The sequence below is a fragment of the Natator depressus genome, chromosome 10, assembly GCF_965152275.1.
Source record: "Natator depressus isolate rNatDep1 chromosome 10, rNatDep2.hap1, whole genome shotgun sequence".
In the NCBI taxonomy this organism is placed as follows: domain Eukaryota; kingdom Metazoa; phylum Chordata; order Testudines; family Cheloniidae; genus Natator; species Natator depressus.
The window spans coordinates 42,260,076-42,283,936 of record NC_134243.1 but is presented as its reverse complement, the minus strand read 5'-3'; the positions used below and the strand labels follow the sequence as shown (position 1 = coordinate 42,283,936).

Here is a 23,861-nt window from a genome sequence, read left to right as displayed (position 1 = left end):
GACGGCGGGCCACGTGACAATCGCCCCCGCGGGCCACTGAGAGGGGCCAGGCATCAGCCAGAGGGGGTGGGGCTTCTCCAGAGGAGGCGTGCGCAGGGGAGTTCAGGGCTCTGGCCACACAAACGGGGTCTCTCAGGAGCCCTGTCCAGGGGGGCCTAGGGAGCAGGGTGTTCTGGGGTCAGGGTCTCGGCCTCACACCCCATGTAGCCAAGGGCCTTGCACAGTCCCCTCACCACAACATCTGGGCACCTCATTCTCTCTAACCCCTTCAGCCTCAGGCCCCGGGCATAGGGGAGCACCCGGCCCTCTGGTGCAGGAGGGCACAGAGCCTCTAGGGCCTAGTTGACGCACATGGTGTGTGCACTTACCACACAAAGGCTGCTTATACTAGGGCCTGGTTTGCACTTAAAAATTAGATCAACCTGCTGCATCGGTCAGGGCAGGTGCTGAGTACTGTAGTAAGGGCGCCTGATACTGTTAGGGGGATGTAAGAATTCTCTCGCCCATCCAGCTACTCCCCCTCAGCAAGGTAGATTAATTACACTGACAGAAAGCCCTCTTCCGCCGAGGTAGGAAGCATCTACAGTGCCATGTTGTAGCTGTGCTGCTGTAGCATAGATGTAGCCTCATGCAGCTATTCCCCCATGGGAAGGAGAATGTGCTGTCCCAGTGTAAGGGAGCTTTATAGCTCTATGACTTTGTCCTACTGGGGGCTGTACAGCTATATTGGTAAAAAATTACACCCCTAATGGATATACCAATACTCTGTTTACCCTTGACTACACTACTGGCTGGATTTTATAATTACAGATTAGACACTATCATTAATCTCACTTGTCAGGGGAGCCTTTCAAGGAGCCCCGAGCTGTCAGTGTTGGCAGCAATCTTCAATGCCTTATAGTTCATAGGTTCAGCTGAAAGATGGCTCCCAAGGGCCTCTCAGTTGACTTTGTAACTTGCAATGACAGAAAAATAGTGCAAACAATACGTCAGTGATGAAGAGAGCTGCTGGGGAGGGAACGGAGAGTTTGAACACCATGATAAAATAAAACAAATGTGGTTTTGGACTGGAACATGAAGTGTGCTTGTCTCTACTGCCCTGGGAATGACTGATCAGTCACATGGCAACATCCAGGGCATATTGGAGTTGGCAGACCCCTAAGTTTCTTCTGTTTTTTCCCTTATAACAATGCCACATAGCTTCACACACACACTTTTTTTCTTTTCCTTGCTCCTATTTCAGGAGGAGGAATCCACCCTCGGTTTATCCTGTATTTCTATGGTGGCTGGTCTGTCCAAAAGCAGTACTAATATTTAATCACATAAAAAGAGCGGGCTCCGGAGAAATAGCAGAACTGCACTGCCCAAACTCCAAACATCTCCATTGCCTCTTCCAACACAATTGCTAAGTACAAGATGGCAAGAAGCCTTGTGCCCTCTGAGCAGGTTTCAGGCCAGCATTAGATGTAGGAGCCATTGCTCAGCTGTTATCTCCAGCTTTTCCATTGGGCTGGAGGGGTCTGAGCCATGGGGAGGGAACTGAGAAGTGTCCATAGTGAAGATTGGGGGTGAGTCCCCTGATTCCTGCTGCTTTGTGTTTGTCCTTGCAGAAGGACCTGTTCTGGGGATGGGGAGGGACTTGCACCCTGGTGCTCCATGTGAGAGGTGGGATGGGAGCCACTTCCAGCTTGTTCTGTTGGGCAGAGAAGAGTTCAGTGGTTTCTTTGGGGCCTTTGCTGGGGAGATTGGGTGGATCCCCAGGGGGCCCAGAGGCTGGGGGGGGGGTGTATCAGTCTGGGGCTGGGAATAGGTCAGTTCTCACTCAGTGGGGCAGGGGGCAGCCCTACCTAGGGATGAGTGGAATCTGGGATGGAGTGGAGTTTGGGGTTTGCCCTCATCATATCTGCAGCTGGGCCCAGACCATGCTTTGTGTGCCAGCCAGAGGTGCCCATTGGCAACACCTGTGTGGACAGATGTAGGGCGGTTTGGTGCCTCTGCGACTTCAGGTTCCCAGGCAGGAGCTGCTTCTGGCTTTGACTTGTTATTGAGCTCCTGGGAGAGGGAGAGCTGCAGTCACTGGCACCCAGAACCACAACCAGTTCCTGCAAAGGGATGGGGAGTGTGGTGAGGCCCAGGGGATGGCAGATTGTACAGTTGTGGGGACCCCAGAATCCCCTGGGGTGAGCATCTGTAAGGACATATGGCTCACCCCCATGGGAACAGCCCAGTGGGTCCCCAGGGCCAGTGTGACTCTTCCCAGGAATATCCAGAGAGTGAGGCACCTTGCTATCTATCTGCATCTTTGGGTGCCAAAATCCCTTTGAAAATCTGACCCTCAGGTCCCAGCTCAACAGAGCACTTAGGCACATACCTAAACTCTACTCCAGTTAACTACAGTAGGATTTATAACGTGCTGTAAATAAAGCACATGCATAACTGCTTTGCTGAACCGGGGCCTCTGAAACCATAAAAGCCAATTCATGGAAACATTCCCCACTTCCAGAAGTGCATTTCCCCTAACCCAGGCCTGCAGGTCTGATTCTGATCTCACACCAAGGGGATCAAGAGGAACTCCACGGAAATGAATGGCAGGCACAGGGGTGAAACTAGGAGGGAGTGGGAGGAGAAACAGGGCCAGTGTCACTGTCTGCAACAGCAGCTTCCCTGGGTAAAGGCAGAGATGCTGGTTGTCATGGAAACATGGAAAATGTAACAGATATTTCCCCAAAGCATTTATTATGTGGAGATTTCAATGAAGTACCCATCTCCAGGTGCCCCTGCTATCAGCTTATGTATTGGACAATAAGGGCTAGTTCCTGAGACAAACCCCCAAATTTGGGCCCTGTCTCTTTCTCTATTTCACCCCAGACCCTGATGTTAAATGGACATTTAGGTGGCAAAGCCAATCACTCGCAAGCTCAGAAGTGCCTGAATTACCATTTCCCGAGGATCCTTAACTCAGTCCACTTGTGCTGTATTCTGGGGCTGACACTAATGGATCACACTTAGGGCCTTTGCAGAGAGAGTGTTGTAAATCAGGAGAATGCCAGGGGGCTGCATCCCCAGAGAGGAAGGCACTTTCCTCAAAGGCCCCTCTAATCATCAGGTTGGAGCTCCCCTCCCACAAGTATCTCCTCAGCTTCATCCAGCATAACCTTCCCCCCAGGACACCCCCACAACCAAGAGTCATTTATCTACAGCCACAAAGCTGGGCCCAAAACTCTACTCCCGAGTTCCGCAACACTAGTGCCTGTCGGTGCTCCCTTCCCCCCAGAGATGGGCCCTGAGAGTCCTGGGGAGGAGTCCCCTGGCCAGACCCAGATCCTCAAAGGGTTTGGGCCTCCGGACCGGGGATTTGACACTCCCAGCCAGGCACAATGTAGAAAATGCAGCCAAGGGTGCAAATGAGACCCAGCGTGGGGGCCAGGGCTCCTACAGCCAATGCCCAACCTATGAGGCCATTGCACCCCTAGCCACAGGCCTGCACCACCCAGGGCCTTAGTTACCCCTGGCCATGGGGTCCACACTAACACACTCAGTTGAGCTCTTCCATCCCCCCTCTCCGAGTGGTGACTCTGCTGCCCAGCATTAGTCCTGTGTCACTGCCCACTTTCCAGGATCAGACTCCTGAAATGAGCATGTCCAACTGTCCCAGCTGTAAGGGGCCATGGCAGATGCCCAAGCGTTTGCAGGATTGGGCCCTTATATTGCAAATCTCTGTACTTTTGGAACAAGGGCGCTCAGGACAACTTCACATAAGAGCTGGAATGTAACAAGCCTCCTGGATGAGGTGGTGTCTGGCATATTTGCTGTGCTATATTGAAAGTGAAACAACAAAAATGTATTTCCTTCATTGGGTTTGGAATAATTTATCTGGGAGTCAGTTCTACTAAAGTTTTTACTGCTAATATGTAGTCATTCTAAATCCTGTAGTGTAATTGGATGATTAATTACATTAGACAGAGGGCTAAGAGTTAAAGTAACTGTAACCTGAATTGGTGGTTGTTAAGGTTAAAAAATGACAGCTAAGTACAATGTAACACAGTTATTAGTAAAGAAGCTCCTAAGCTAAAGACGGTTTTGAATTGGTACCTGAAGGTGCAGAGAACTTTGATTGACTACCCTCTTCTGTACCAGAAGCCTGATTCTAGTGCAGGATTCAGTCTGGTGTAATTTTGAACCTATTAAAAAGCAATCCATGACATTGCAGCTGGATCGGTTGTTGATATGGCTTCCTATTACATTATATTCTGCCGCTGAATGGTTTTAACAGATGAATGCGGTCAATTTATATTTCAGTTAGAGTGTAAGTGAAGGGACCGTTGGAGATGTGAGGGCACAGGGAAGCATGACAAAATATTATCAATTTCAGTATTAGCAGACAGGCAATTTCTCAGCTGTGGATATATTTGTGAATGGGAACATTTTAACAAATAGTAACTTAAAAGGCAAGTTTACTACAAAACGTTTGGGATGAGATTTTTCAAAGCCAGGGAAAGGATGTGGCTATCCAGTTCAGGCAGCTTTGGAAATCTTTACCTCAGCCTTGAGGGATATTTGCACAGTCAAAAACTATTGGATTTTTTTTGTAAAGCATCTATTTATTTATAGGTGTACAAAGTGCAAATACCTTTGTTGCTTTCAACTCACGGCTTTGTTGCTTTCAGTACTGGGCAAACTGCAAATGTTTGTATAGTATCTAGACTAGTAATACAGTGGTATTAGTTAATGAGTTTACTGGCAGTCAATTAACTAGTTAAATCAGGAAGTCAAAGTCTAGTCTAGAAAAACCCTTCCTGTGTGATCACTTCAAATCTCTCCAGCTAAATCAGGGCTGGGTCAATAGTGGGAGTGGAGACCTCCAAAGAATACCTATGGTGTATGCTGCAGGAAGTGATATTGATCTAGTAGGTGGCACTCTTTCCTAGGAGCAGCTGTGCTGCCTTTTGGAAGAGATGTAAAACCAGAGTCTTGACCATGTAAGTGGATTGTAAGCTCTTTGAGGCAAGGTATGTTATTTTCTATATGTTTGTACAGAACCTAGTATAACTGCGTCCCGACTTGGTTGATGCTTCTAGATGCTACCACACTATTAATGATGGATAATATTAATAAAGATCTTGTGCACTTGTCAGTATAGGAATGTTAACTGTCCTAGCCAGTCAAACTCAGGTAGCTGCATTCTGCATATCTACAAATTCCCTGTGTTGTTTCATTTGGATACAATCTTCTTCTCTCTTTGGAACTGCTGCTGTGCACTGTTAAGCAGTTGACATGTTCCATCCCAGATGTAGCTGCATTTCAGCACTGGGTGAAATGATTCCTATATTTCGGTATAAGTTTGTGAATCCCTTTGCTGTAATGAAAGGTGTCTCATACTGTGCAAGTTATAATCCTAATACAACAAATGCATGCATGTATAAACCAGGTTAACATGATGTGTTTTTGTTGCCCTCTAGTGGCTAGACCATGCAGAGGCATCTATGAGAGCTACTCACTGTGAGTTTTTGGGACCTGCTCCTTTAGGTAAGAAGTAAAAAGAAAAGGAGTACTTGTGGCACCTTAGAGACTAACCAATTTATTTGATAAATTGGTTAGTCTCTAAGGTGCCACAAGTACTCCTTTTCTTTTTGCGAATACAAACTAACACGGCTGTTACTCTGAAACCTGTCATTATGAGTTAAGAAGTAGAGGCTCATGCTTTTATCCCCAAAGGTCCCAGAGATGACCTAAATAAGGGCATCATTACATGAGAAAAGAAAAAAAGTCATAACATTAAATACAGAGGCTTGCGCCTTCTTATAGGTAGCAGTGGAGGTTCCTCTATATTCAGGGGAGGCCTTGCAATAGATAGTCTGATTTGTAACATCTGCTGTTCTTCAACTCAGAGCATGCCTCTTGATATGTTCGTTTTGCCTACCCACTTCCAGAGGTCAGCAGCATTGGCTGAGAGGTGGACATGTTAGTAGATCAGCACCTGAGAATCATGCAGGCTGAGAATCTTCAATGTGTGAAATTCTCAGGTCTGTGTGTGGTGGGGGCAGGGAGTATGGAGCCATGAATCGTGTCTGTGGGGCCAGTGACAGAGTTAAAGCAGCTAGGTGAACCTAAATCAACTAGTAGCCAGAGATGTACATTGGCGAATTCCTCAGTCTATAAGAGTATGTCTACTCTACAGCTGTGCTGTAGCGCTGTAGTGTACACACTTACTACAGCGACAGAAGAGGGTTTTCCATTGCTGTAGTAAATCCACTATCTCAAGAGGAGGTAACTAGGTCGATGGATTTTTCACAGCCCTGAGCGGTGTATCTGGTTGACCTAAGTTTTAGATGTAGACCAGGCCTAAATGAAATGAGTGTGTTGACAGGCTCCAGTTCAATAAAGCAGTTAAGCATTTGCTTAACTTTACCAAGGGCAATGATTACAATGCAATATTTTCTCTTGTAAGTTTCACTATTAACAGTTATTAAAACTGTTCATGTAATTAACATAGACTGAAATAGCACGGGGTGCCCACTTATATCTAAATCACATTTCAACCTGGATAGAAACATTCAAGGAAAAATGAAAAACAAGAGCAAACAAAATCCACACTTCTTCAAAAATTGTACTCTATATACAATTGTAACTACGCAGCAGTGTCATCTTACAAGGCAATATTATTTCTAAGAAGTAAGTTGGTAACCAGTAAATATCAACGTTATGGAATTGTGATGAATAATTAGCCCCTGGATAATTGAGTTCCATAAAATTGTATGAAAAGGAAACCAGAGACTGGTAAAGTTTTGACGCATATCTTGTAGTAAATAAGTCAGTTTCTCCATGTTGAAGATTCTGTCAATCATAGAATCGTAGAACTGGAAGGGACCTCAAGAGGTCATCTAGTCCAGTCCCCTGCACTCAAGGCAGGACTAAGTATTATCTAGACCATCCCTGACAGGTGTTTGTCCAACCTGCTCTTAAAAATCCCCAATGATGGAGATTCCACAACCTCCCTAGGCAATTTATTCCAGTGCTTAACCACTCTGACAGTTAGGAAGTTTTTCCTAATGTCCAACCTAAACCACCCTTGCTGCAATTTAAGCCCATTTAAGCTAAATCCCTATTCTTTCTGTAGGAGGAGAATCTCATTTTCCCCATTTGCACAAGGGCAGTCTTTGTGGCAGGAAGATGATCTCGTGGTTGTTTATAAACATTTATCATTGGGATGAAATCCCAGAAGGAAAATTTCAGGTGTGAAAAGCAGCTGTGGTCTGAAACTTCTCTGTCTGAATAACAAGAAGGAAGAAAATTTGGGGCATGGCCACCACAGATTTAATGGGGTGCCTCTTTGGCTGCAATGTTTCTAGCAAAGAAAAGACAAACTTTAATTAGTACTTGACAGTTTTGCTAGGGTTATGATCTGTTCTGAACTTAAACGGGGCTTCTTGACACAAGATGTTAAACATGTTTCAACGTTAGCAACCAAGAACGGTTAAATATGTATTTCTAGGTGAGCTGCTGTGTAAACAATGTTGATGTATTCCTGCTAGTTACTTAAACAGGGAATTTGATATTCCAGAATAAGACTTAAGGATGTATAAAAACTAGAAATTAAACCTGAGGAGGATGAGCTAGTGAATATTGCTGTTTCTTAATGTCTGGGAGCCTGGGGAAGACAATCACTGTGTAGATGGTTTGGTGGTATAATAGAATCACAGAAATTCTGCTCTAGAGCAAAATCTGAGGACCTCATCTTGAACAATTTGTTTGGTTGGTAATAAACTTATGTACAAAAAGCCAAGACAATTCTAATCTCCACTGATAGCAGAGAATCAAGCATAGCTTTTTAGTAAGCTGTTCACGATGAATTGGAGAAAAAGGCAAATTACCAAAAACAATGGTGTGATCTCTTATAATGTTGTCCTGAATAGCACTGGCATCTCCTGTGAATGGATAGCTTTCTAAACTAGTTTATCTCTCCAACCACTGTACACAGGGAACCTGCATAATTTAGCAAGCGTAAGATGTAGCAAGCATCTCTACCACCTGGCAACAGAAAAGAGAGATACAGCCCATTGGTGGGACTGAAGATGAGGAAAGCTCATGATATTTGGCTTTATTAACTCCATAATTCAATGTGAAACAACATACACACCAGTCCCAGCTATCTCCCAAGTCTTGGCTGTGTCTAAGTTTCTTCCAGTGGGACTGTTCAGTCCCCAGCCCCAGCTCCCTCTGATCACGGACCATTCCTGCCTCTTTTAAGCCTAAGTCCTGCAAGGTGCTGAACACTCTCAACTGGTATGCTGCCTGCCAGGGGCCAGTATCTGAGACGTTATGGAGGGATTGTCGAGGATCATCCAACCCTCTGACTACTACCCCAGGCTACTCATCCATGTGGGCACTAATGCTACTGCAAAGTATGACCCTCAGGAGATCAGAAGTGACTTTAGGGCCCTGAGAGTAAGGGTGAAGGAGTTGGGCGTGCAGGTGGTGTTCTCTTCGATCCTTCCGGTCAAGGGTAGAGGCCCAGGCAGAGACAGATGCATCCTGGAGGTGAATGCCTCGCTGTGAGGATGGTGTTGCTAGGAGGGCTTTGGCTTCCTTGACCACGGGATGCTGTTCCAGGAAGGTGAAGAGCATATTTGGATACAGACTGGGCTTTAAACTAGGTTTGAAGGGGGCAGGTGACCAAAGCCCACAGGTAAGTTAAAAACATGGAGACCTGGGAGAAGGGTCGGAATTTGGGGGGAGCATGGGCTGTTATAGCAGGGATAAGGAAGAGAGAAGACAGAACTGGGGTGGGGAATCAAATCAGTATCTTAGATGTATGCATACTAATGCGAGAAGTATGGGGAATAAGCAGGAAGAACTCAAAATGCTAGTAAATAAACAACTATGACATAGTTGGTAACACAGAGACCTGGTGGGATAATACACATGACTGGAATATTGGTATAGAAGGATACATCTTGCTCAGGAAAGACAGGCAGGGAAAAAAGAAAGGAGGTATTGCCTTATATATTAAAAATGTATACACTTGGACTGGGATTGAGATGGAAATAGGAGACAGACTTGTTGAAAGTCTCTGGGGTAATGATAAAAGGGGTAAAAAACAAGTGTGATGTCACGGTAGGGGTCTGCGATAGACCACCTAATCAGGACGAAGAGATGGATGAGGCTTTTTTTAAACAACTAACAAAATCATCTAAAGCCCAGGAGTTGGTAGATAAGGGGACTTCAACTACTCACACATCGGTTGGGAAAATAACACAGCAGGGCACAGACTATCCAACAAGTTCTTGGAATGTATTGGTGACCATTTTTTTATTTCAGAAGGTGGAGAAAGCTACTAGGGGAGAGGCTGTTCTAGATTTGATTTTGACAAATAGGGAGGAATTGGTTGAGAATTTGAAAGTGGAAGGCAGCTTGGGTGAAAGTGATCGTGAAATGAAAGAGCTCATGATTCTAAGGAATGGTAGAAAGGAGAACAGCAAAATAAAAATAATGGATTTCAAGAAGGCAGACTTTAGCAAACTCAGGGAGTTGGTAGGTAAGATCCCAGGGGAAGCAAGTGTAAGGGGAAAAACAATTTAAGACAGTTGGCAGTTCTTCAAAGAGACATTATTAAGGGCACAAGAGCAAACTATCCCACTGCATAGGAAAGATAGGAAGTATGGCAAGAGACCACTCTGGCTTAACCAGGAGATCTTCTATGATCTAAAAATCAAAAAAGAGTACTACAAAAAGTGGAAACTAGGTCAAATTACAAAGGATTAATATAAACAAATAACACAAGTATGTAGGGTCAAAATTAGAAAGGCCAAGGCACAAAATGAGATCAAAGTAGCTGGAGAAATAAAGGGTAACAAGAAAACATTCTACAAACACATTAGAAGCAAGAGGAAGACCAAGGTCAGGGTAGGCCCGTTACTCAACAGAAAATGTGGAAATGGCAGAGGTGCTTAATGATTCTTTGTTTCGGTTTTCACCAGGAAGGTAGGTGGTGATTGAACATCTAACATAGTGAAGGCCAGTGAAAATGAGGTAGGATCAGAGGCTAAAATAGAGAAAGAACAAGCTAAAAATTGCTTAGACAAATTAGATGTCTTCAAGTCACCAGGGCCTGATGAAATGCATTCTAGAATACGCAAGGAGCTGACTGAGGAGATATCTGAGCCATTAGTGATTATCTTTGAAAAGTCATGCAAGACAGAAGAGATTCCAGAAGACTGGAAAAAGGCAAATATAGTGCCAATCTATAAAAAGGGAAACAAGGACAACCCAGTCAGCTTAACTTCTGTACCCAGAAAGATAATGGAGCAAATAATTAAGCAATCAGTTTGCAAACATCTAGAAGATAATAAGGTGATAAGTAAGAGTGAGCATGGATTTGTCAAGAACAAATTGTGTCAAACCAACCTGATAGCTTTCTTTGACAGGGTAGCAAGGCCTCTGGATGTGGGGAAGTGATAGAAGTGGTATATCTTGACTTTAGTAAGGCTTTTGATACTGTCTCGCATGACCTTCTCATAAACAAACTAGGGAAATGCAACCTAGATAGAGCTACTATAAGGTGGGTGAATAAATAGTTGGAAAACCGTTCCCAGAGATTAGTTATCAGTGGTTCACAGTCACGCTGGAAGGGCATAATGAGTGGGGTCCAGCAGGGATCAGTTCTGGATCTGGTTCTGTTCAATATCTTCATCAATTATTTAGATAATGGCATAGAGAGTATGCATAAAGTTTGCAGACGATACCAAGCTGGGAGGGGTTGCAAGTGCTTTGGAGGATAGAATTATAATTCAAAATGATCTGGACAAACTGGAGAAATGGTCTGAAGTAAATAGGATGAAAGTCAATAAGGACAAATGCAAAGTACTCCACTTAGGAAGGAACAATTAGTTGCACACACAAAATGGGAAATGACTGTCTAGGAAGCAGTACTGCGGAAAGGGGTCTGGGGGTGATAGTGGACCACAAGCTAAATATAAGTCAACAGTGTAACACTATTGCAAAAAAAAGTGAACATCATTTTGGGTTGTATTAGCAGGAGTGGTGTAAGCAAGACACAAGAAGTAATTCTTCCACTCTACTCCGTGCTGAAGGCCTCAACTGGAGTATTGTGACCAGTTCTGGGCACCAAATTTCAGGAAAGATGTAGACAAATTGGAGAAAGTCCAGAGAAGAGCAAGAAAAATGATTAAAGCTCTAGAAAACATGACCTATGAGGGAAGATTGGAAAAATTGGGTTTATTTAGTCTGGAAAAGAGAAGACTGAGAGGGGACATAACAGTTTTCAAGTATATAAAAGGTTGTTACAAGAAGGAGGGAGAAGAATTGTTCTTCTTAACCTCTGAGAACAGGACAAGAAGCAATGGGCTTAAATTGCAGCAAGGAAGGTTTAGGTTGGACATTAGGAAAAACTTCCTAACTGTCAGAGTGGTTAAGCACTGGAATAAATTGCCTAGTGAGGTTGTGGAATCTCCATCATTGGAGATTTTTAAGAGCAGGTTGGACAAACACCTGTCAGGGATGGTCTAGATAATGCTTAGTCCTGCCATGAGTGCAGGGGCCTGGACTAGATGACCTCTCGAAGTCCCTTCCAGTCCTATGATTCTATAACTTCTGTTTACTTCAGTGGGAATTTAAGGTGTCCAACTCCTCATAGGATCAAGCCCTTATGTACAGGGTGGAGATAAGAAGCTACTCCTGCCACAGTGAGACCCCAGAGCTGAGTTACCATCTTCCTGCAGGCATCCAACACTTGCTAACAGAAGAAGCCAGCCCCTGTGTTGCGCAGCTGCAACTGTGATGGGTGGAGGCAGCTGAGCTGGAGCCCCTTTGGTCCGAACACATGTTTCCCGGGAGGGTCCTTGCCTGTGGAAGTCACTCCACCTTTGATCCACCTGAGCACAGCCTAAATCTGGTGACCTTCCTCACCCCTCTTCCCAGACATTTAGGAAGGGTGATGAGAGCATGAACTGTTGGGGTGGGGCTATGGAGGGTCTGAGAGGGGTTAATAACAGAGCACTGTAGTTTAGCTGGTTAAGGCAGCTGCCTACAAACCAGAAGGGTCTGGGTTCAAATCCCAGTGGTGCATGATACAGGGTTTTGGGTAAGCAGTGTGGTCTCTAGTGCCTAGATAGCTGCAGAAAGCCTGAATTCTCTTCCCAGTTTGACCACTAACTTGCTATATGACCTTGGTTAAGTTGTTTGCCTGGCTAAAATTTTCTGGCCTGCGTGATGCAGAAGGTGAGGCTAGGTGATCATAATGGTGCCTTCTGGCCTGAAAATTATGATTACTTGAGGGGGAGGGGGTTGCTGTATTGTGAGGGCATTGGACAGTTCTGCCCATAAATTAGTGCAGTGTTTGAATGGTGTCAAACACCTAGGGCCAGAGTTTCAAAAGTTCTTAGGCACCTAAGGAAAGAAACAGGCATATAGGAGGGTTTTCAAAAGTGCCAAGCAGTCAATGGGAGTTGGGTCTGCTTTGGCGCTTTGAAAATCCCACTGTGCACCTGCATCTTTAGGCTCCTAAATACCTTTGACAATCTAGCCTTAGAATATTAAATAGAAAAAATGTTGTTAATGCAGTGGCAAGGCTGCCCGGTGATAATCCACACCCTTCCAGAACACTGAGTTCATCAAAATTAAAACCTCTGAAAAGCAGGAAATACAGAGTTAAAGAAATGTCCACGCAAGCTTAACTCGGCCCCCGGGAGCTAGCTTTATAAAATCAGCTATCAATTGCTTGCAAGCACTGTAGCTTATTAGGCAAGATATTATTTAATTAAATTAATTAATTCATTTATATTGTGGTAGCACCTAGGAGTGCCAGTCATGGATCAGGACACCATTGTGCTAGGTGCTGGACAAACACAGAACAAAAAGCCAGTCCCTGCCCCAAGGAACTTACAAGACACACTATGCTGCACCAAATGAACATGGTTCTCTTTTGCTCTGCACCTAAATTACCTAGGGAGGTTGTGGAATCTCCATCATTGGAGATTTTTAAGAGCAGGTTGGACAAACACCTGTCAGGAATGGTCTAGATAATACTTAGTCCTGCCATGAGTGCAGGGGACTGGAATAGATGACCTCTCAAGGTCCCTTCCAATCCTATGATTCTGCAGTCATTTATACTCAGTGGGCATCTCATGCTTCCAAATCAGAATGTAGCCACTTGGCACAGATATAAATGACTCCCCAAGGGAGAGACTTCCCTACAAGCCCCCTGAATTTCCCCATCACCCCCGCACTCCAGATGGTCAACTACAATTTAGTTGCTGGTTGGAAATTTGAATTGAAATTGAAACATTAATACACACTTTAAAAGCATATACAGTATATGATAAAATACTAGTACCTGAGAAACCATAATAGCTTTGAAAAGTATGAACAAAGACTAGCTTCCTCACACGGCTTTGCGTTTTTTTATGACAATATCAGCACATTCATTTTGGCGATATTGGCCAACCTAGTAATTTCAAATTATGGTTTGTAAGTAAGGTCTGCATGAGCTCTCCCCTGAAAGTTAGTGATGAGCTGGGGGTGGAGTGGGATCATAGAAGATTAGGGTTGGAAGAGACCTCAGGAAGTCATCTAGTCCAACCCCCTGCTCAAAGCAAGACCAACCCCAACTATATCATCCTAGCCATTTTCTGTGTCTGTGAGGGGCTGCATTGTATGACATCATTAAGAGGACTGGGAGGACCAGTGAATTTTTTGAAACATTAGTGGCTTACACTTCACAACGAGAAGAAATCAGTGGAGACTGCACAAGTTCAGCTGGCTTTGAGCTAAAGGCTTTGTCCCAGGTATCACAACCATATGCTCATAAAATGCCTGGGACTGCTGTTGTGTGTGACTACATGGTATTGCACATGTGTAGCAAATGTAAGGCATTCCAGGTCAGGTTTTTAGTACTGTACAGTGCTTTTAGGCCTAGTATAGTCAGACCTAGGTAATCTGTGACAGATGGGAGCAGAGCCCTGACCTCTTGACTCCCAGTTCTCTGCTCTAACTGCAAAACATTCCTCCTTCCTCAGCTTGGCATTCATGTGGTATAACAAATCATTTTGGGGTGTCAGACTTTGCTCCACCCACTTTTCAACAGGATTTGCATCCTGCATGGTGCAGCACATGTCTTTGCAAATACATGATGCTGATAGGAGTGAATGGAGGTTCCTAACTTAATCCCAATCCTACAAACATGCACATGCTTAACTTTTCATACAGGAGTAGTGCTGCTGAAATCAAAGGTACTGCTCAAACACAGAGTTAAGCCTGTGAGTAAGTGTTTGTAGGATTGGGCCTTTAGGCAAGCAGGAGCCAGGGTGTGAAGCAGAAAAACATGGTGGTTCTCTAGTTCCATATCATATTTGTGGCACCCCTCCATCTCCTCCTCCTATATAACGCAGAGATGGAATGTTGTCAAATGTATGTATCATGCCCCCGCAGCAAGTTTTGCCTTGAGAAATGTTTTCAAAGGATTTATGGTAACCCTGATTTTATGTCATTAATACTTTTACTTTCAACTCATAAAATACAGTATATTATCTGCCATTTCTATTTAATCAAAATTGACACAGTATTATAGGCATTTGCTCTACTGACATGAGATTACTATGCAAATATACACTAAAGGCATTTATGTTAACATATGTTTGTTTTTTAAAGATGTTTGGAACCCCAGCAGTCAGTGGGCAGCAAAGCAGTCTGATAGATTGTCGTCACTGATTTACTTAAATTGACGCCATTTCCCTGCTGCACTGAGAAATCAGCGTGTGCCTGACATGGAATCACATTTTTCAGTACCTTCTCCAGTTAGAAATGGGATTGTGATTCATACCTATGGGCTGCTGGTATTTCTGAAAAGCATGAATTTCACTTGAAACTGAGTCAATGTTGCATATACCATCCACCCATTCCTATCCCAAATTACACCATCCCTACTCCAAACAGCTCCCAATCCAAAATCCCATCCCTACGCTAACCCCAAATCACATCCACTCATCCCTACACCAACCCCCTACCGCAAATCTCATCCACCCATCCCTACGCCAACCCCCTTTCCTAAATCCCATCCACCCATCCCTATGCCAACCCCAAATCCCATCCACTCATTCCTACGCCAACCCCCTACCGCAAATCCCATCCCTCCCATCCCTACACCAACCTCCGACCCCAAATCCCATCCACCCATTGCTATGCCAGCCTCCCACCCCAAATCCCATTGACCCACCCACTCCTATGTCAACCTTGCAGCTCAAATCCCACCCACCCATCCCTACGCCAACCCCAAATCCCACCTGCCCCTCCCTATGCCAATCCTCTACATATCCCCCCATAGCACTGCCTTCCCAGCCTTACCACAAACCATCCCTATGCTGACCCCTCCCAACATGCTATGGGATGGGGTGGCAGGTGAAGGGGCCATGCGTCTTGCTGGTGGAGCTGGGCAGCGTGTGCCTGACATGGAATCACACAGCCTGAACTGGGCCCCCACCCCCACACAGAGGGACCCAATGGTGATTTAGTTGCTTAGCTACCACAGTGGACATTGCCTAGAACCAACACCGAGAAGACTGACAGTGCAGCGGGAGGGGAAAGAAAAAGGCGGCCACACTCAACATGGCGGATATAATGAGAAGCCTGGCGGAGTTTCGCCACATCCAAGATGGTGTCCGTAACGGTGAAGAAACTAGTCGCAGGACCTTTCGCCACACTCAAGATGTCCACAACAACACCCAAGATGGCAGCCGTAACAGAAAGGAAACCCAGAGCTATGCCACGCCCAAGATGGCAGTCGCAATGCTGAGGAAGACCAGACCCCCACCCCCTCTGGCCTCACTCAAGATGGCGGCCGCGATGTAACAGCGCGCACGGCAGAGCCCCGCCAAACGTGTGTGCGTGCGTGCCGCGGCGCGCGGTGACGGAGCGGGTCCGCCGCGTCCCTTTGTTGGCTCAGTGGCGGCGGCGGCGCTGTGTGTTGTTGTCCCGCGGGCAGAGGCAGGCCGCGGCGCAGGAGCAGCCAGGAACCCGCGCGGGGGGAGGGCGGAGGGTCGGCGCGGGCAGCCCCGGGCCGCCGCCTCGCCATGGACTCGGACGAGGGCTACAACTACGAGTTCGACGAGGACGAGGAGTGCAGCGAGGACAGCGGCGCCGAGGAGGACGAGGACGACGACGAGGAGGACGACGAGCCCGACGACGATAACCTGGACCTGGGCGAGGTGGAGCTGGTGGAGCCCGGGCTGGGCGTAGGAGGCGAGCGCGACGGGCTGCTGTGCGGGGAGACGGGCGGGCTGGGCCCCGGCGGCGGCAGCGGGCTGGGCGGCGGGCCGGGCCCCGGCGGGGGCGGCGGCGGCCACGAGCAGGAGGAGGACTATCGCTACGAGGTGCTGACGGCCGAGCAGATCCTGCAGCACATGGTGGAGTGTATCCGGGAGGTCAACGAGGTCATCCAGGTGCGGGCCGGGCCGGAGCGGGAGGGATCGGTGGCCCGGGGCACCCGCCCCTTAGCCGGGGGGTTTCTGGGGGCGGGGGGTGAAAGCAGCGGGCCCTCTTTTGGGGTGCTGAGTGGGTGAGGGGCACACGGAATGGGGGGCGGGTGGCAGGGAGGGTGGAGTGTGGGATGCACCCACCGGGCTGGCGGGGATTGCCAAAGGCCAAATAATCTCTCTGCAGAATTATCAGTGAGGCGGGCGGTGATAACCTTTCTCTCACCCACAATAACAGCACAGGGGGCTGAATCCCCCCAGTAGCAGGGACTCTTTCCCCCCCCCCCCCCCGCGGAAAAATATCTTCTGCCACAGCTAATCTCTTTTGTCTCTAATGTCTGTACTATCAAACTAGCCTTTCATTTGTGGATCACCTGATCTTTGTATCCTGAGCATCCTTGGATTTCAGCTTCAGGTTGGAATTTGGTGGGTGGAGGAATGAGGCTAAAGTCATCTTTGGATTTCTCTAAGGGTTCAGCTCTACCTTGGTATAACAACCATTCCATACTTGACATCTCAGGAAACTTGTTGCTTGCAGTGTCTTAAGGGGGTTAAGAGATCATTTTTTTCCTGGGTACCTGTCTGTCTGGTTTCTAAACATGTAGTAATTTATTAGCTAAAGTATGTGGTTGTCCGATCTCTTTCTGACTTCCGTTTAGCATTTTAGTAATCTAATTGAAGAGGGGATGGTAGCACATGCACAGAGGAGTGAGAGCATGATTGCTTCTACTAACTTAGTTAGAAAGTAAAATTTGGTTAACAGGACAGGTTTCCTCAAATGCATGGTCTCCTGTTTGTGCATTTGGAATGTTTATTTTAATGTAATTACTTTGTGAGGACTGGGTGAGCCCAATAACTGCCTCTTAAAAAAACAAAAAAAACCCCCACCTCTAGTCAATTAACTGTGTTGGAGTTGAGGAAACTGAAGGCAGTTTGTTTGTTTAATGGGCGTGTAGCTGAAAGTATGGGGGGAAATAGAAAAACAATCTTTACTTAAAATTTTTTTTAAAGATTTTCTTTTTTTGTCCATCCAAAGAACTTGGTCTGTATAGACCAGTATACATACCTTTTGGCTAACATTGCAAGATGCTTGTTCTTTCTGGTTGAGTCACTATTCACTTTATACAATAAAATGGAGATACATTTGATACTCAACAGAATTATTTCCTTACATCCAGGTTTGTCACCCTCCATTTTTCCTGAGTGTATTTAGCAAGTTATGTAGTTAGTAAGTACATACAATGTGAATAATAAATGTGGCACTGACAGATTATTTTTTCTGGGTGTCTGGCTATAGGAAATTTAAAAAAAAAATTAAAGAATATAATTGAGTGGTCTAAGTATTAAACTGTCTTCCAAACCAAACCTCTTATATCAAAATCTTCTACATCAGAACACTAACAACTGAAAACATAGAAGGTGGTCTCTGTCTTATGTCAAGTTTCAGAGTAGCAGCCGTGTTAGTCTGTATTCGGAAAAAGAAAAGGAGTACTTGTGGCAACTTAGAGACTAACATTTATTTGAGCTTAAGCTTTCGTGAGCTATGAAGTGAGCTGTAGCTCATGAAAGCTTATGCTCAAATAAATTTGTTAGTCTCTAAGGTGCCACAAGTACTCCTTTTCTTTCTGTCTTATGTGTTACCTTTGTAACAAAATGCAACTTAAGCTATCATGCTTATGTTGGCACTGTACTATGCTGCATTAAATTATTAGGCCACTTTCAGCATGGTGCTTTGCCTAAGATATGACTCCGTATCACTAATGTAAAATTAAAAAACACTGACAATTTGAATCAGACTAGCCTTACTCTAGTTCGGTTGGGCTGGATGCAATAGTGCCCAAGGTTTTGATTACAAATTAGTAAATGGTAGAAATTCTGGTGACTGTTAAAATGTTGTTCTTAATTGAAAGGGCTGCTTCATCTACTGCCTTCAGACAATATGACAATTTTTATACTGATGACTCACTACGTAGTCTCTCTTGATGCATTTGGTTGCATCTGAACCAGCTTCCTGACTGCTTCACAGCAGTGACACAAATTTGCTTTACACAAGCCTACAAAGTCCCATATTAAGCTTAAGAGCAAGGCTATTGTATGTTATAAATCAGAGTTTTTTTGACTATAATTTCTAATTTTTTCTGTTTAATTATAAGTTGTGTAGATGAGGCTTTGTGGGTGAACAGCAGTGACCATTAATTGATAGCATTATTATTCTAGAACCAGAGAAAAGACAGCCACGCACTGTGCTTTTTGTACAGTTGTACATACTCACAGAGAGCTAAATCCTTCCTGTAGTATTTCTGCCATTCCAGTGCTGATTAGGATAGATGAAAATCATTTTTATTGGATATTTGTATTTAAGTACATCTTTATTTTAAAACTATTTACAATTAAATTTGAAATTGACAAACTTTCTATAATTTCTTAAAATGTAAATAAAAAAAAATCAAGCAGTACATATTTGCTGCTGAACTTTTAAAGAAAGTTAGACTGCTGAACTGGTGGGGAAATCACTGGCTAAGCATCTGGAACCAAGAGTTGGTTGTAGTGCTAAGCCACCTCTTGACAGTATAGAATCATAGAATATCAGGGTCGGAAGGGACCTCAGGAGGTCATCTAGTCCAACCCCCTGCTCAAAGCAGGACTGATCCCCAGTTTTTGCCCCGATCCCTAAATGGCCCCCTCAAGGATTGAACTCACAACCCTGGGTTTAGCAGGCCAATGCTCAAACCACTGAGCTATCCCTCCCCCCTAAGTAGTAGCCTCTTTTGCAGCTGCAGAGAGAATATTATCTTCATTTTAGTTTGTTCAAATAGTTCAGTTTAGTGACTAGTTTATTCAAAGTTGAGAAGCCTATTGGGAGCTGAAAAAGCAGGAAAGCTTGTTTTAGTATTCTGATCTCTGAATAAAAACGGTGTGTGAGGAAGAGATCTACTAGTTCTGAACTCTAGGAGGACATTGTTTCAGGTAACCATGAGTTAAATACCCTAAGGACAGAATCCTTCCTTAGTTTAAATAAATCTGTTTTAAATACAAATCATGTTTTATCAACTTTTTTCTTATGTATGTGGTGCATTTAAGGTAGTTTTATTTAACTAATAAAACAGTTTTTAAATACTCCTTGCACATTTTAATTACAAGTTCCATCCAAATGCATCGTTACACAAATCACAAGTAAAAAGTTAATCTGTTAATATAAAAAGTTAAATAAATGTCATTCACCATTTTCTAACATAAATGCAAAAATTAAGAATGAATAAATGTTAGTTATATAAATGCGTATAGATAGACTATATCTTCTGGTTAGGCAAAAAGTACCAAATATAGTATAAAGGCTGTATTTAGCTGCAAATGTTTTAGTGGGTGTATCAATCAAAGAGAACCAACCTTTCTTTAGGAAAATAAAGTAGAAATGCGAAACAAAATTAAAATTGATGGTTTAAATAAGGTTTCCTGCTTGGTGATTTAAATCAGAGTGATATAAATCAGTCCTGATTCATTCCTGAGCAGTCAGCCAGTTGTACCAAGTGTGTATGTAAAGTGCTAGAGAAGTATTAAAGGGCCATTGAGGACTAGATTGAAAATTGAGCTTTTCTAGACTTGAACATGAACCACTCAGCAGCTTCTCTGCCTCATTCATTAATTTCTAAGTCAAGGTCTTTTGTGCATATCTTTCTTTTTTTAATATTGCCTCTTGGAGCAGTACTAGTTTTGTGTGTGGTCACCTAGACTCCTGCAGTGGGCCTCTTGAGACAAGACATCCAGAGTTACTTAAAGTTAAAACAAAAACAAAAAAAACCCCACACAACCCAAAAACAAAAAAAACCAGCCCATTGCTCTTATACATGCAAGATACCCTGATCCTTCATTACATTCATAGATTCCAAGGCTAGAAGGACCATTGTGGTCATCTAGTTTGGACAACACAGGCCATAGAACTTCCCCAAAATAGATCCTAGAGCATGTAATAGTAGAGAGCATTAATTTCATTCGGGCTCCCCACAGGCATTATGGTCTGCCAGTTCAGAACAACTTGAGCCATTTTACTGCTGTTATATATTTTTATGTCTGTAAGTCTTTTTTGTTTAATGCACATGAGTTCAGAAATCAGTTTCAGTGCTTGAGTTAGAATAGTAACAAGTAAACTTTTGACCTAAAATCAGCTTAAGCACTAGAGGATATCAGAAGAGGGTATAAAATGTTCAATTGTTGATTTGAATGCCAGTGGATTTAAAATCTGTTCATGGATAAATAAACTTAATTTGGTACTTATAAAGATATACAGTCAGGCTTTTTTTTTTTTAAATTGATCTTCCAGTGATTGCTATTATCTACTCCTCTGTTGCTGTTTGCTTTCTGATAAAAGATTCTAGTCTGCATTCTGTCTGTGGCATTCAACCAGAACTGCTGCTGTTGTTTTAGGTTCAGTAAACCTTATTTAGGGTCACATAGTAGTACTTGCCCGGATCCTGCTGGAGATCTGTTGTTGCAGTCCCACTTGTTCCATCCAGTATTAGGTGTTTTGGCGTCTCTGTATCTTCATTCAGCTTACTGATAGTGTCCGATGTCAAGCAGTGGATAAAATCATGTTTACAACTATTTTATAATGCATGGTAATTCGTATAATATTAAAGTGAGTGTTTTGATGCAGAGTTGCCCAATATCCAGGAAGTTTAGCATTATCTGGCAGTTCTACCAGAGTTAGTGAATATACCTGTGTCTGATCAGAATCTAGGTAGAAAAGTTAAAGACTGACTTTGTAGAATTTTTTGACTGAGCAAACTTGTAGTTGTAGCAAAGGAAAAATACTAATTAAAGCTGGAAAAGCTCCACATGGATGAACACAGAATCTGGCTGGTATAATTTCCATGTGCTAGCAGGTTCAGTGGGTCTTTGGCCATGTTAAAACATTTGTGAGAAAGCAGTTTATTACCTAGTAGTACTAATTTTTTTTTCTGTATGAATAAGATTGAAGTAAATTTACCTTCCCCAACCTCCCCAAATTTGCCTCCAAAGTAAAGCATAACAAGGTAAATCTTAAACAGGAACAGTTTATCATCGGATTTGATTTGGTCTGAGCCCATGCTGAAATTCTAATTTAACTGAAATAAAATTATAGGGCACAAGCATAGCAAACTAACTGAGAAGTCTCAAAATGTGATTGTAAACAGGGAATTTATCATTGAGGAGGCGTGTTTATAGTGGGGTCACACTGGGATCTATTCTTGGCCCTGCTCTATTTAACATTTTTATTTGAAAATACCGAATCATTGCTGACAAAATTTGCAGGTGACTCAAATTGGGGGAATGGTAAATTATGAGGGACAGGTAACTGAGAGCAATCTGGATTGCTTGGTAAACTGCGTGGAAGAAAACCATGTTTTTAATATGGGTAAATGTAAATGTATACATCTAGGAACAAAGACTGTAGGCCATATTTACATGATGAGCGACTTTATCCTGGGAAGCAGTGACTCTGGAAAATATTTGGGGGTTGGTGTGTATAATCAGCTGAACATGAGCTCCTGGTGCGATGCTGTGGCCAAAAGGGTTAATGTGATCCTTGGATGCATAAACAGGGGACTCTCCAGTAGGAGCGGAGAGATTATTTTACCTCTATATTTGGCACTGGTGCGACTGCTGTGGGAACGCTGTCCAGGACTAGTGTCTACAGTTCATAAAGGACGTTGATAAATTGGAGAGGCTTCAGAGAAGAGCTGTGAGAATGACCAAATGATTAGAAAACACGCCTTATAGTGATAGACTCGAGGAGCTCAATCTATTTAGTTTAAAAAAGAGGATTCCAGGGTCACTTGGTTAGTCTATAAATACCTCCATGAGGAACAAATATTTAATAATGGGCTCTTCTAGCAGAGAAAGGGATAACATGATCAAATGGCTGAAAGTTGAAGCTAGACAAAGTCAGACAGGAAATTACATACATTTTTAAGAGTAGTTTACTAAGGATCAGTTTACTAAGGATCATGGTGGATTCCCCATCAGTGACCATTTTTTAAATCAATATTGGATGTCTTTCTAAAAGAAATGCTCTGGAAATTAATTTGGGGAAATTCCCTGGCCTGTTAGACAGAAAGTCAGAGTAGATGATCACAGTGGTTCCTTCTGGCCTTTGAATCTATGGAAACTTAATTGCAAATTTCATAATGATAGAATTTGTCATGCTGTTGAAATGCTGGCTGACTGTCATTTTTTTCTGAGGCTGGATACTCTACATTACATTAAAACTGGAGTGGCCAACTTGAGCCTGAGAAGGAGCCAGAATTTACCAATATACATTGCCAAAGAGCCACAGTAATACGTCAGCAGCCCCCCATCCATTCCCCTTCCCTGCTCCCAGCGCCACCCACCCACCGGCAGCCCCACCAATCAGCCCCTCCCCCTCCCTCCCTACACCTCCTGATCAGCTGTTCCGTGGCATGCAGGAGGCTCTTTAGGGGGGAGGAGCGAGGGCATGGCAGGCTTAGGGGAGGGGACAGGAAGGGGTGGAGTGGGGGCAGGGCTTGTGGCAGAGCCAGGGATTGAGCAGTGAGCACCCCATGGCACATTGGAAAGTTGGCACCTGTAGCTCCAGCCCAAGAGTTGGTGCCCATACAAGGAGCCAATGCCTATACAAGGAGCCACATACTCTCTTTTGAAGAGCCGCACGTGGCCCCGGAGCCACAGGTTGGCCACCCCTGCATTAAAACATCACATAGTTTGCTTCATCAGCTTCCATCAGGAATGACCATACAATTCTAGGACCATTGTGGAGATGATTATCTTAAATGATATAAGTTCTTGGCCTAATGTCAGTGATTCGGCAATGTCTGTAAATTCTTGTTGACCTTTTAATCTGAAGATGGCTGTTTCCAGAACTAGGTGCAACTTCTTTTTTACCACTAGAGTCTGGTGCAATAGAGCTAATGGAAACACTACCAAATTACTCTGAACTGCTGAAAACAACACATTTATTATATCTGTGTGCTTGCACAGACATAAGCAGAATTGCAGATGGTTGGTAATGTTTGCTACATATAGCACTCAGCATTTATGTTGCTAATATCTGATTAGAAACTCACTTGTCTTTTGCGGAAGAACTGTCAAGTGGGATGCAGCTAACACAAGGGGAAGACATGTGAATAAGCCACTTAAACTCATGCTGTTCCTGTCTGGAATTTTCAGCTAACCAATCTTTAAACCACAGGTCAGAATGTTATCTGTTATCTCAGAATCTGATTGTGTACTGCACTGAACCACTTTGCAAACCACTTTGGGTTTTGATCATCAAAATAAGCGTTCAGTTTTCTTACATATTTTCCCCAAGGCTTTTGCAGAGTAACTTACTGGGCTGATTTTTAAATGAAGAAACATACGCTG

At 44.0% G+C, this 23,861-nt stretch overlaps 1 protein-coding gene across 1 annotated transcript in view; it reads left to right on the top strand.

Moving 5' to 3' along the window:
• The first annotated feature begins 15,930 nt into the window (after positions 1-15,930).
• The window catches only part of ARIH1 (ariadne RBR E3 ubiquitin protein ligase 1), a 112,277-nt gene continuing 104,346 nt past the window's right edge, over positions 15,931-23,861 (top strand). Inside the window, exon 1 of the mRNA XM_074965877.1 lies at positions 15,931-16,451. Coding sequence (XP_074821978.1) covers positions 16,083-16,451 — 369 coding nt within the window. The 5' untranslated portion in view covers positions 15,931-16,082. The remainder of the gene's footprint in view (positions 16,452-23,861) is intronic.